Source organism: Panthera uncia (assembly GCF_023721935.1).
Source record: "Panthera uncia isolate 11264 chromosome A3 unlocalized genomic scaffold, Puncia_PCG_1.0 HiC_scaffold_11, whole genome shotgun sequence".
Lineage (NCBI taxonomy): Eukaryota > Metazoa > Chordata > Mammalia > Carnivora > Felidae > Panthera > Panthera uncia.
The window spans coordinates 77,157,678-77,171,832 of NW_026057578.1; the positions used below are offsets into that span (position 1 = coordinate 77,157,678).

Genomic DNA, 14,155 nt, shown 5'->3' on the forward strand with positions numbered 1-14,155 from the left:
TACTCAGTCTTCATTGTTTGTAGGATGGACATTCACTCACAAAAGAATAAAGGAAATATTGCTTAGGACCAGAATGAAATTATAATTCTTTTAGTGAGCTTTATTTTTTTGTTTGTGTGTGTTTGTTTTTATTTGTTTTTTTTTTACAGTTAAACTCCACCATCTGTGAATTGCCAATCAATGTACAAATAAGGCACACTTATGGATTTTTTTTAAGGAAGATATATTGTTTTCAACTCCCCCCCCCCAGTGTTTTATTATGAAAAATTTTAAACATATAGCAAAGTCAAAAGAATGTTATAGTGAACACCTGTGTACCCACCACTTCTACTACCATTAATATTTTATTATACTTTTTTATCACATAATTTATCCATCTGTCCATCCACCAATCCATAATATTGAAATGCTATAATATTTGAAGAGATTTGAGCCGTATATTCCATGTGTATTTTAGGTCACTTTTATTCTTCCTTTATAGGTAGCATATAATTCTTAGGAATAAATTGTAACTGATTTATAATGTCCTAAAAACACTTGGATTTCATATGTAAATAAATCTATTTGTCTTTATTTCTAGTTCCAAAAGATGAGTCGTGGATATTCAGAGAACAACAATTTCTTGAACAATAACAACCAAATGGTGTTAGACATGATCCTTTATCCATTAATTGGAATCCATCAGACCATCAACTGGGAAACTGTGGCAAGGCTTGTGCCTGGGTTAACACCCAAAGAGGTAAATAACCATCCTCTAGATAGCTCCTGGAAAAATCAGAAAAAGTGACCAATTTAAAGAAACAGCTAGTGGGGCACAGTCAGTTAAGCATCTGACTCTTGGTTTTGGCTCAGGTCATGATCTCACGGTTGGTGAGTTTGAGCCTGGTTTGTGAGTTTGAGCCTGGTTCATGAGTTTAAGCCCCATGTGGGGCTCCACAGCACTGACAGTGCAGAGCTTGCTTCATATCCTCTGTCCCCCTCTTTCTGCCCCTCCCCTGCTCACACATCAGCTTGCTCGCTCACTCTCTCTCACTCTCTCTCAAAAATAAATAAACTCAGGGTGCCTGGGTGGCTCAGTCGGTTAAGTGTCTGACTTCAGCTTGGGTCATGATCTCACAGTTCATTAGTTCGAGCTCCGCGTCAGGCTCTGTGCAGACAGCTCGGAGCCTGGAGCCTGCTTCTGATTCTGTGTTTTCCTCTCTCTGCTCCTCCCCCACTCATGCACGAGCTCTGTCTCTCAAAATAAATAAACATTAAAGCCTTTAAATAAATAAATACATACATAAATAAATACATAAACTTAAAAAAAGAAGAAACGCTACTCCTGAAATCATTGTTGTACTATATGCTAACTTGGATGTAAATTAAAAAAACAAACAAAAATTTAAAAAAAGAAAGAAATGGCTACTAAGAGAAAAACATTTGAATTTTACATATACATATGTGTGAATACTGAATGTGCATATGATATGATTTGACTAGATACAAACTGCATAAATTATTATTTATGTACATTACCCAAACACCTGGTACATTAACCCACCTGGTATGTAAATTCAACCAATTGTTTATGTAACAACTGAAAGTTCACTAATACATAAATTTAAGTAACAAAACTGTTACTGGAAAATTATGGGTAGATAAAATTTTTGTAAATCAAGTCATATGTTATTAAATCCCTAATACTATGCTTCTCAAATTTGAGTGATGGACAGATCTTTTTAAAGGAAAACCTTGAGAACTCCCAATGTTGACTTAAATTATTTTTTTAATGTTTATTTTCTTTATTCTGAGAGAGCATGAGCAGGGGAGGGACAGAGAGAAAAGGAGAGAATCCCAAGCAGGCTCCACACCATCAGCACAGAGCCTGACATGGAGCTTAATCTCACAAACAGTAACATCAGGATGTGAATCAAAATCAAGAGTCGGATGCTTAACAGACTGAGCCACCCAGGTGCCCCTTAAATTATTTTTATTATAATGTAAATAAAATGTCCACTAATAATACTAGTTGTAAACACACCTATACACCCATAAACCAAATTTGCATATTATAGACACAAGTGAGAACTAAAAACAACACAATTCAAACTAAAATGGTTAGCTAGGGGTGCCTTGGTGGCCCAGCTGGTTGAGCATCCAGCTTGATTTTGGCTCAGGTCGTGATTCCAGGGTTGTGGATCCAACCCCTCATCAGGCTCCACCCTGAGCATGGAGCGTGCTTGGTATTTTCTCTCTCTCCCTCTGCCCCTCTCCCCTGCTCATGCTCTTTGTCTCTAAAAATAAAAAAAATAGGGTCCCCTGGGTGGCTCAATTGGTAGACTCCCGACTTCAGCTCAGGTCATGATCTCACAGTATGTGGGTTCAAGCCCTGTATCCAGCGCTGAGCCTTCTTGGGATTCTCTCCCTCTGCCCCTTCCCCTCTCACGCTTGTGTTCTCTCTCTCTCTCTCTCAAAATAAGTAAAGAAACCTTTAAAAAAATTAAAAAAATAAAAATAATAATGGTTACCTAATGTGGTAAAGTAATAGTGTTTTGCTGAAATTGAATTGCTGATTACAAGGCAAATATTGTGTGATCTGTCATGGCACAAAATATTTTGCATTTAGCTTATATTGCCTTGTACCTTTCAAAGACTTCATCCTTCCTCCACTTTTCTCTCTTTAACCTCCTATGAAGACTTACATTGCACCATGACATTACTAGCCTTCCCCTGACACCACTGCCTCCCTCCTCTATCAAGTCCCTTCGCTATCTTATCCTTTTAAAAATTAACCTTAGATGGGGTGCCTGGGTGGCTCAGTTGGTTAAGCATCTGACTTGATGATTCTCATGGTTCATGAGTTCAAGCCCCACATCGGGCTCTGCACTGATACTGCAGAGCCTGCCAGGGATTCTCTCTCTCTCCCTCTCCTGCTGCCCCTCCCCCACTCACACTCTCTCTGTCTCTCTCAAAATAAATAAATAAACTTAAAAAAAAATTTACCTTAGACAATTGAAGTATTTCTTAGTACAACTTAATTATAAACAGAAAAGCAAATAGGCACTGAAATACTCTGTTATCCTGATGATTTAGATGATTTTATTTTATGCTTAGAATCAAAACTTAAAATCTAAACATTCTTATAGAGAACTCTTTGATTTCTAGTAATTTATCCATGAACCCTAGTTTGAGAAACATTGACCTCAGAATTTCTGCTGTTAATAGGAATCCTAAAGTAAGTAAATCATCTCAGAGTTCTCTAAAAGTAGAAATGACATTAGTGATTTTCCCCAATAAATTTTAAGCGTATTTACCATTGCCCTGCTCCGTCATATACACTCAATAAATACTTGTGGATGGACTTCTGTTAATTTTTCTATTTTTCTTCCCTCTTCTCCTTTTTTTCTTTTTGGATTCAGAGTAGCAAACAGTCCCTCCTGATAATGTGATTGTGTACGTTCAGAACGTATGTTAGGAAGAATTAGGAAAATATTGAGATAGGATTATTCCTATAAAGGGCACATGGGCAATGGTTTCACTCTAATGTGGATCCTGAGAAACTTAACAGAAACCCATGGGGGAGGGGAAGGAAAAAAAAAAAAAAAAGAGGTTAGAGTGGGAGAGAGCCAAAGCATAAGAGACTGTTAAAAACTGAGAACAAACTGAGGGTTGATGGGGGGTGGGAGGGAGGGGAGGGTGGGTGATGGGTATTGAGGAGGGCACCTTTTGGGATGAGCACTGGGTGTTGTATGGAAACCAATTTGACAATAAACTTCATATATTGGGAAAAAAAGGGCACATGGGCATAATGTTTCACATGTAGTGGATGCTTAAATACTTTTAAATCAATAATAAACGTGTTTTTGCTATTAAAAAAATAAATAAATAATAAATAAATAAATAAATAAATACTTGTGGAATCAGTGAATGAACCAAGTTCCACCATCTTCTTTTGCAGCTGAGAAAACCAGTACCCACAAGAAATTACTTGCCCTCAGTTATGTTATAGGTCTTTGTGAAATGATGAGGGAGTTTATTTTTTACGTTTATTTATTCTAAGAGAGATTGAGAGAGAGAATCAGTGGGGGAAGGGCAGAGGGAGAGGGGGACAGAGGATCTGAAGTGGGTTCTGTGCTGACAACAGAGAGCCTGATGCAGGGCTTGAACTCATGCACTGTGAGATCATGACCTGACCTGAAGTCAGACACTCAATCAACTGAGCCACCAGGTGCCCAGGAATTTATTTTTTAGTGTATAGTATCATTCCCTAATTTATACTTTTCAAACCTTCTGGTTAAGTTTTGAAACATGTTAACTTTTAAAATGGGACAAACCTGTGAAGTCAACTACTGTTCTAACTTTTTATTGTGAATATCTTCAAACGTATAGAAAAGTTGAAAGAATAGTACTACACCACTCTATTCTAATATATATGCCCTAATTGCTTGATCCCTTTATGTAATTTTTTTCTGTGGTATTTAATAGTAAGCTTCAGGCACTGTGACACTTTACCCCATAGACTACAGTGTACATCTCCTTAAAAATAGACATGGGACACCTGGGTGGCTCAATCTGTTCAGCATCCGACTTTTGATTTCCGCTCGGATCATGTCTCATGGTTCATTGCATCCAGCCCCACGTCGGGCTCTGCACTAGCAGCATGGAGCTTATTTGGAATTCTCTGTCCCTCTCTCTCTGCCCCTCCTACGCTTATGCTCTCTGCCTCTGAAAGAAACATTAAAAAAAAATGACATTATTTTATAACCATGGTACCATGGTCAAACCCAAGAAAATTAACAATAACTCTGTGATATCATCTAATATTCACTGTGTATTCAAATTCACTGAATTGTTGAATTATTTTAACTAAAATACAACTAAACGTGAATCAGATTATTTTTAAGTAGTGTTAATTTTTTTAATATTTGCTTATTTTTGAGAGAGAGAAAGAGAGAGGGCAAGGAAGGGGTAGAGAGATAGGGAAACTGAATCCAAAGCAGGCTCCCTGCTGCCAGCACAGAGCCCCATGCAGGGTTTAAACCGCAAACCATGAGATAATGACCTGAGCTGAAATCCAGAGTCAGACACTCAACTGACTGAGCCACCCAGGCACACCTAAGTAGTGTTAATGTGTTTTTAAATTTTTGTTTAATGTTTATTTATTTTTGAGAGATAGAGAGAGCGTGCGGGCAGGGGAGGGGCAGAGAGAGAGGGAGACACAGAGTCAGAAGCAGGCTCTAGGCTCTGAGCTCTCAGCACAGAGCCCGACCTGAGGCTCGAACTCACGAGCTGTGAGATCATAACCTGAGCCGAAGTCGGCCACTTAACCAACTGAGCCACCCAGGTGCCCCAGTAGTGTTAATTTTTTAATAACTTTTTTATTACTAAACAAAACATGTCCTTAAAGAACACACACAGGCACAAAGGAAATAAGTGAAAAATCAGAATGATAAATCTGGCCCTATCTAAAGTAAGTTGTTAACACCTTGGTTATATATCCTTCCAGATACTTTTCTATATACAGAAAAATTCTTCAGGTGGATATACAACAAATGTATTGTTTGGCTGCTTGCTTTTTCATTCAGCATATCGTAATCATCTTTATATATCAGTTAATAGACTTCTGCAGCATTTGAGCTATGAGCTATAATAATTTATTAAACCAGTCCCTTTTGTCCCTTTAGTCCCTAGGCTATCTAACATAGTTAGAAATATGTTATTCTTTTCTTAAGGCTTTTGTTACATATTGCCCACTAGAAGGGCCATCCGTGTTATATTCCAATCAACATAGCTGAATACTTGATCCCTGCACTTTCTATATCACATATTATTTATGTTTATATGTCTTTTCAAAATTCCCATTTAAAAAAAATTTTTTTTAGATGTTTATTTTTGAGACAGAGCGAGAGACAGAGTACAAGCGGTGTAGGGGCAGACAGAGAGAGACACAGAATCTGAAGCAGGCTCCAGGCTCAGAGCTGTCAGCACAGAGCCCAACGCCGGGCTTGAACTCACGAAACGTGAGATCATGACCTAAGCCGAAGTTGGATGCTTAACCAACTGAGCCACTCAGGTGCCCCTCAAAATTCTCATTTTTAAAAAATGTTTGTTTGTTTGTTTGTTTATTTATTTATTTGTTTATTTTAACGTTTATTTATTTTTGAGACAGAGAGAGACAGAGCATGAACAGGGGAGGGGCAGAGAGAGAGGGAGACACAGAATCTGAAACAGGCTCCAGGCTCTGAGCTGTCAGCACAGAGCCCGACGCGGGGCTCGAACTCACGGACCGTGAGATCATGACCTGAGCTGAAGTCGGACGCTTAACTGACCAAGCCACCCAGGCGCCCTTGTTTATTTATTTTTGAGAGAGAGAGAGCACAAGTGAGGGAAGGGCAAAGAAAGAGACGTAGACACAGAATCTGAAGCAGGCTCTAGGCTCTGAGCTGTCAGCACAGAGCCGGACACAGGGCTTGAACCCACGAACCGTAGATCATGACCTGAGCTGAAGTTGGATGCTTAAGTGACTGAGCCACCCAGGCACCCCCAAAATTCTCATTTATATAATATATGTATATATATATATAATTTTTTTTAAGTTTATTTATTTTGAGAGAGAGCACATTCACATGCAAGTGGGGGAGGGGCAGAGAGAGGGAGAATGAGAATCCCAAGCAGGCTCCGTGCTGTCAGTGCAGAGCCCAAGATGAGGCTCAGACCCACAAACCACGAGATTGTGACCTGAGCAGAAATCAAGATTTGGACACCCAACTGACTGAACCACCCAGGTGCTCCATCAATTATATATATTTTTAATAAATGTTAACTTGTTTCAGTTTTAATTTACTTTAAATCCTAAAGAGGTTGAACATTTTATATTTAATTCTATGTCCTTTTTCTATTTGTGAATTTGTTTTGTTAGTAGTTTTAAATAATGATTTTCTATGTATTAAATATATTAACCCTTGATCTAGTTATTTTTTTTGTTTGTTACCAGCCTATTAGGTTATTAATGGTAGTCTCATATACAAATGTTTACAAGTTTAAAATGTTTAATGTAAAATCTGTGTATCTTTTACTTTAATATCTGCCTTTTTTGTCCTGTTTAGAAAATCCTTCTTGGGGGCATCTGGGTGGATTAGTCAGTTAAGCATCCTGCTGTTGGTTTCAGCTCAAGTCATGATCTCATGGTTCGTGGGGTTGTTGCTCCCTGTTGGGCTCTGGCACTGACAGCATGGAGCCTGCTTGGGATTCTTTCTCTCTCTCTCTCTTTCTTTCTTTCTCTCCCCAGCTCACGGACATACACTTTCTCTGTCTCTTAAAATAAATAAAAGAGGAAAAAAAAAAAGAAAATCCTCACATGAAGCCATATAATAAATACGTAGTCACCTACATTTTCCTGACTACTTTTATTTTCTACTTTTAAATCTTGACTCCACATGGAGTTTATTTTAGTTTTAGCGGTTTTTTTCTAATGAATAGTTAATTGTCTCCACATTTATTGAATATTTCATTCTTTATTACTGATTTGAAATTCCACCTTCAAATCTCTGGATTTACTAATCTGTTGATCTCTATCTAATCCTACTAACAGTTCTATGTTCATTTATTGTCAATATTTTTTAAATATCTGGTAGACAAAAAAAATATTTTTTACCTTTCCTTAATATTCTGTTATTTAATTTCCTGGATTATCGTGTTTTTTTTTCCATTTTGACAATGATCGTGTTGGTATTTTGAAAGTGGAGAAAGGATGAATTAAGAGTTTTTATGTATCGGGTGCCTGGGTGGCTCAGTCGTTAAGCATCTGACTTCAGCTCAAGTCATGATCTCACAGTTCGTGAGTTTGAGTCCCCCATCAGGTGAGCTCATGCCACACTTGGGTGAGCATGAGCCCCCCTTTGCTACTGGTGAGCTTGAGTCCCACTTCGGGTGAACACAAGCCCCACCTTGGGTAGAACATGAGCTGGTGAGCCCTGCTTCTCTCTCTCTCTCTCTCTCTCTCTCCCTCTCTGCCCCTCACTCACTTGCACACTCTCTCTCAAAAAAAAAAGAAAAAAGGAGTTTTTATGTTTTTAAAGATGAAATAATGTGTCTAATTTTTCCAAAGTGCACCATTTTACATTCCCACCAGTAATGTCAGTTCCAATTTCTTCATATCCTTGCCAACACTTTTATCTGTCTTTTTGAATACAGCCCCTTGTGGGTATGAAGTAATAATTCATTACGATTTTTTTCTTTTTTCTTTTATTATGATTTTGATTTTCATTTTCCTGATGGCTAATGATGATCAGTATCCTTTCATGTGCTTATGGGCCATTTACAGATCTTCTCTAGAGGAATGTCTATTTAGATCCTTTGCCCATTTTTTAAATTAGGTTATTTATCTTTTTATTATTGAGTAGTAAGAGTTCTTAATATATTCTAGATGCAAGTCCGTTGTCAAATAATATGATTTGCAAATATTTTCTGCTATTGTATATGTTGCCTTTTCATTTTCTTGATGGTGTCCTTTGAAACACAAAGTTTAAATTTTGAGGAGGTCTGGTTTTTCTGCTTTTTCTTTGTTGCTTGTGCTTTTAGTGTCATAGCTAAGAAACTATCACTTAGTCCAAGGTTATTTTCTCATAAGAGTTTTATAGTGTTAGCACTTACATTTAGTCTTTGCACAATATGTCTTTGATCTATTTTGAGCTAATTTTTGTGTGTGGTATAGGTAAGAGGTCCAGTCTCATTCTTTTGTATATAGATATCATGTAATTTTTGCTTAAGCACAAAGAATATTTAACAATATAATTTAAATTATTTATGGTTTACTTCTTTGTTTAAGCAATCATGTGTTCATTTCAGATATTCAGAATTCATAATATTCTTATTAAGTATTAGAAATTGCTGTAAACTTTATTAAATAAGATAAATCTACATTATAGCTGTGAACTTTATACCTAAAGGATATCCAAAAAACCTGTGTGGGTTTTTTTTTTTTTAAGATTTTATTTTCAAGTAATCTCTACACCCAACGTGGGGCTTGAACTCACAACCCCGAGATCAAGAGTTGCATCCTCCTCTGACTGAGCCAGCCAGGTGCCCCAGGAACTTGTGTTTTATTTAAAAGCCTACCTATCACTTTCTCCGTGTTACAAAAACTAAATTCATTTTGTAGGAGAAATGAATTCAGTAAAACCATTTATCTTTTTTATCCTATACATGTATATGAATCTGTACATTTTTCTAATGATGTTATAACATTTGTTTTCCTTTATTTGTCCAGACATTCATCACAACTTTTTTCAGTCTTCATATAAAAAAATATTTGGTTTTTCATATATCATATTAATTATTTTTTTTAAGACTTTGTTTAAAGACATAGCATATTGACTGCATATGTCCATCTATGCATACATATTTTTTAAGTGTGTTTTTTAAAAAAAATTTTTACTTTTCAAAAGACTAAGCCTTGAACAGGCATTTCATGTAATAGTAACCGTATAATCAATCTTTACTGAAAATAGTGCTTAATATCTAGTGGGTATTTGATAATATTTGTATAATAAATGAGTGATGCCATGCCCAATGCTTTATTCATTTAATATATAGACATATACATAGTATATATTTTTCTCCTTTTGCACCTCCCAGATTACTTGGCCTGCTATGGAATTTGCCATCCGTGTTGATGTTGGTGCAGATTTAAAAATGGATGCTATGGCAGTGTTGTTTGACCAAGATCCGCATTAAGGAAGGCATTTTATGCTGTGACCTAAGACACACATAGAAATGACATTTCCACGAAGGAGTACTTAGCCTAGTATGCTTAATGCACTTCCGATATTTTCTAATCTATTAAATTTTACTTCTTTTTTTTTTCTTTTCCTCTTCAATTGCTGATCTGGACCTTCTAAGTTGATTTCTTGAGTAACTGATGGGTTAAGGGGAAAACACTGTTCTAGAACAAACTATGCCCAAATATGTGACCATGATGTATTACTACTGTATTTTGTGCAAGGTGAACCTCAGTGTTGGTAAGAACAAAGTCTTCATTATTTTAATAAAGAAAATCTAGTGTCACGAATTAGATTCTTTTTGGTTTGCTTTCCATTGAAGGTTAAAATTTGGTCTGATTCCTGACGGGAACTCAGTTAATGTAAAAATAATAACCAAGTTTTTAACTACATTATTAAAATTGTCAACTGATAATAAAAACAGACCACAGGGAAATATGGTTTATAAAGACATTCTTCATTTTCCTATAACAGCATAAACATATTATGCCATTGGGTTAAAGTGTATTAAAAAAAAGTTCTACCCTGAATTCTTAAAAAAAAAAAAAAGTCAGAAGCTTTTGTGTATTGAAATGTGTGCTAATTTTCTAGGTATTACCCAGCAGATTAGTATTCACTCGTAAAAAATGATTATAGAAAAGTATTGTCAAATAGAAGGCAAGAAAATAATCTTATTTTTTAGTTACAAAAGACCTACATTTCCTTCCTTGATGTCGTTACAGTGTGCAAAAAGGTTTGATGAACTGAGGAGCAGTGGCAGCTCACCTGTTGACAACCAATATAATCCCCTAATGGCTGCTGGAGAGAGTCCTGTGGAAACCTTAGCCACATATATCAAATCATCACTTCTTGACATGCAGGGAGAATTTCAGGAAACTCCAGTTGGTCAAGATGCAGTTTCCAAAACAGGTACGGTTTGAAAACAAAATTTAGTGTTTGTCCTTATGATAATTTTGCAACATATGCATTTCAATCAACTTTATTTACTTAGAGGCTAATATAAACATTACTGGAAAACCTATTAGTATTTGTATCTTCCTGAATTTTAGAAAATTATCTTTGCTATATTTGAAAAATGTTTTAGTATTACCATACAGGTCAAACGCTATTACCAAAAAAAAGCTATTTACTATATCAAAATTTACTACTCCAGTCTGTTGGCCTAGTTATGTCATAATTTCAGAGATTTGCTGACCTATACTTTCTACTTAAATTTTTTTACTGAGAAAATGTTGCTTGTTCCTCATGTTATCTTTTTTTACAGCTACCTTTTATTGTAGTCAACAGTAGCTTCGAATACCACTGTGGCAGTGTAGAAAAGATCTTTTCTGCAATTATGTTGGAAATATTTACTGATTTTAGAAATTCTGAGTGTAGTAAATAATTTGAACCTCAACAACAGCAAAGTACTGATATAAAAACTTGCTTCAGGAAGACAGAACTATATTGTTGGCTTTTGAACATTTGATCCCTGCCCATTCACACCATATCATTTTTTAAATCTTCAGTGTAACGTCAGCAATGTGTGATCCTATTTTTGTACTGTTTTTTCCATATACCTTTAGAAATATTAAGGGAAATGCCACCTAACAAAGTGCCATCTTTAGCCTTGGAAACCATGCATTTACAGTATAACCATTCAGTAAGTAAAAACCCTTTCTCAGCTAGAAACGCTAACCTCCCCCTTTGTTTTTGTATGTGTTTGTTTCTGTATTTAAGGAAGACATAGTATAGCTTCCACAAGGAATTGTTCTTCAGAAAGTGAAAATTGTACTACTCGTAATGGTGGAGAAAAGACTGAAGAATCTGAAGGGTAGGAGGCTGGTTCTTTGCTAGATAAGATTTAATATGAATATCAACTTTAAATTATAAAATATATGATTGGTGATTGTATACATCAGTTACCATAATTTAGGAATTTCACATTACACAATTGTTGAAACTGTTGGAATCAGAACAGTTCATGTGTTGAACTATAACAATTGCTTGATAGCTAAACATATGGCTTATTCCTGTTATAATTAAATTGGACTACAGTTTTCCACATAAAAAATTCATTTTCATATTTGTAAATATTAAGAATAGCCTCTACTAATACAAAACTTTGAAAAGCAAATTTTAAAACCCAAAGAAAAATCTCTGCCATTAATTCTCCAATTTTGGTAAAGAAACTAGATGTGTATTTTAGAACCATTGGAATATAATTCTGATTATGGAAACATTAAAAATTAGAATATACCTTTCAGTATATTGCAAGTTTTGATTGTTTTGTATATTTTACATAAAATAAATTAACATATATTTTAAGTATTCACCTTGATGAGTTTTGGCAAATGGATACACCATGTAACCATCACACAAATGAAGATATAGAACATTTTCATCATATCTGAGAGTTCATTTCTGTATTTTCAGTTCTGATAGGTTTTTTCTTCTTTTTTGTAACAGCTTTATTCATATATAATTCATATACCATAAAATTTACCCTTTTGAAATAGTTCTGGAGATGGATGGTGGTGATGATTGCATGACAGTGTGAATGTACTTAATGCCATTGGACTGTACACTTGAAAAGAGCTAATATGACAGATTATATGTTATGTGTATTTTACTACAATAAACAAAAATTCACCCTTTTGAAGTGTATAGTTCAGGGATTTTTAATTTACTTACATAGATTTTTAACTGATAGTTTTGTTTGTGTATCACAAAATTTATCAGATAATTTTCTTGCTGGGATTGTCTAGTATTTCATACTGTAGATCTAAAATCCATAGAAACATTATGCTTCATTATACAAGCATACCTTACCAGCACCTGTTTATATTTTGACCATAATTTCTTTGGAAGAACAATTTGTGAAGAGTTATTTAAATTCCTTTGACCTTGACAATAGTGTTGGTTAATAATCCTTTATCTGGGAGCCCAGTTTTGTTTCAAATATGATTTTTTTGTATTAGAAAGTTACGAAGTTCTGTTGAACACATTAAATTCATATTGTAGGACAGTGTGTCTCTTTTGATTTATTCTCTTTTGTAATGACATGAAAGTAGTTGTGGATCATGCTGATATTTCTTTTTGAGGTGATCTAATTTTCAAGGGAAAGTAAATTCAAGGACTATGTATTTTTTAAGCAGTCTTTCTGATGCATCATCTAAACTTGTTCTTAAATTATTTTTAAAATATGTTAATAAACACATTGTAGTCTTAATTCTTTTAACTACATTTACTAATTTATATTTGATGAATGCATAGAAATAAACTTTCTTGCTGTTAAAAATAAGTAACCATGCTAATTTTTTGATTCTTCAATGAATGAATTTAACTGTTTTTCTTATTTATTAATAGTAATAAAATTTTAATATTTAATATTTATCTCCTCATACCCATAACCATGTAAAAGTACTGTTTTATGTTCCTCACAAGAATTAGAATGTGTTATTTAATTTTTGTGTGTGTGAATTGGTATTAGTTTTTAAAACTTAGTTATTAACTTATAACTTGAAAACTAAACTTTAAACCATGTAAATTATGAGTCCTGTAATAAAAATATTTTTGTTTTTCTAAGTTCTTAAGTTATTAGGCCTAATAAGCTTAACAGCTTAAGCTGTTAGGTCAATAACCTAACTAAATTTAGTCAAAATCTAAGATATAGATCAGGTTAGCAAGATACTTTTATGAAAAATTCTGAATGTCAAACCCTTTCAAATTTATTTATGGTCAAAACTTCCAAAAACATCTTGTTCTTGTACTTCCAATAAATGTCAGTATTCTTGGCTCCTCCTCTAAAACTCTAATAATTTCATTTCTGTGTAACATTTTTTATGAAGGCCAAACATGGTGATCCATGTATGTGATGAAGCAAAAAACTTGAAAGAAGATTTTATTTGCCCACGAGATCTTTTGATAGCAGAAATGAAGTACTTTGCTGAATATTTATCTATGGATGCCCAGCGCTGGGAAGAGGTGGACATTTCAGTTCATTGTGACGTTCACATTTTCAACTGGTTGATAAGATATGTTAAAAGGAACACTAAGGAGAATAAAGATTGTGAGATGCCCACTTTAGGTAAAAGACCATCTATTGCTTATTTTGTAGTGAAATTTATGTGTCACCTGGTAGTTGCTTCACACCAAGCATGCAATGTGGAAAATTATTTGGACATTAGTATTTGTGCCTAGATTTAGTAATCACCTTTTAGGAAACTGATACCTCATCATTTTTAGTAGATTATAGTGAATGTATGGCAAGTGGACAGGTCTCTAGATCAGCAGTTCTCATTGTATGGTACATGGACCTCTGGAGTCCTGGAGATATTTTGTTGTTTTTTTTTATTTTGAGAAGGAGAGAGAGAGAGAGAGAATGAGTTGGGGAGGTGCAGAGGAGGGGAGAG

At 34.9% G+C, this 14,155-nt stretch overlaps 1 protein-coding gene across 6 annotated transcripts in view; it reads left to right on the forward strand.

Moving 5' to 3' along the window:
- Positions 1-14,155, forward strand: part of SANBR (SANT and BTB domain regulator of CSR) — a 54,313-nt gene that overhangs the window by 3,062 nt on the left and 37,096 nt on the right. For 4 of the 6 annotated variants that reach the window (XR_007462217.1, XM_049651529.1, XM_049651533.1 and 1 more), the window contains exons 2-5: positions 581-739; positions 10,484-10,670; positions 11,481-11,574; positions 13,592-13,830. Coding sequence is in view for 5 of the 6 variants with exons in the window: in XM_049651529.1 (XP_049507486.1) it covers positions 590-739; positions 10,484-10,670; positions 11,481-11,574; positions 13,592-13,830 (670 nt within the window). In the remaining variant the exon portion in view is untranslated. Of the gene's footprint in view, positions 1-580; positions 740-8,979; positions 10,002-10,483; positions 10,671-11,480; positions 11,575-13,591; positions 13,831-14,155 lie in introns of those variants that run through there. The other 2 variants (XM_049651532.1, XM_049651534.1) reach the window with 2 other exon arrangements.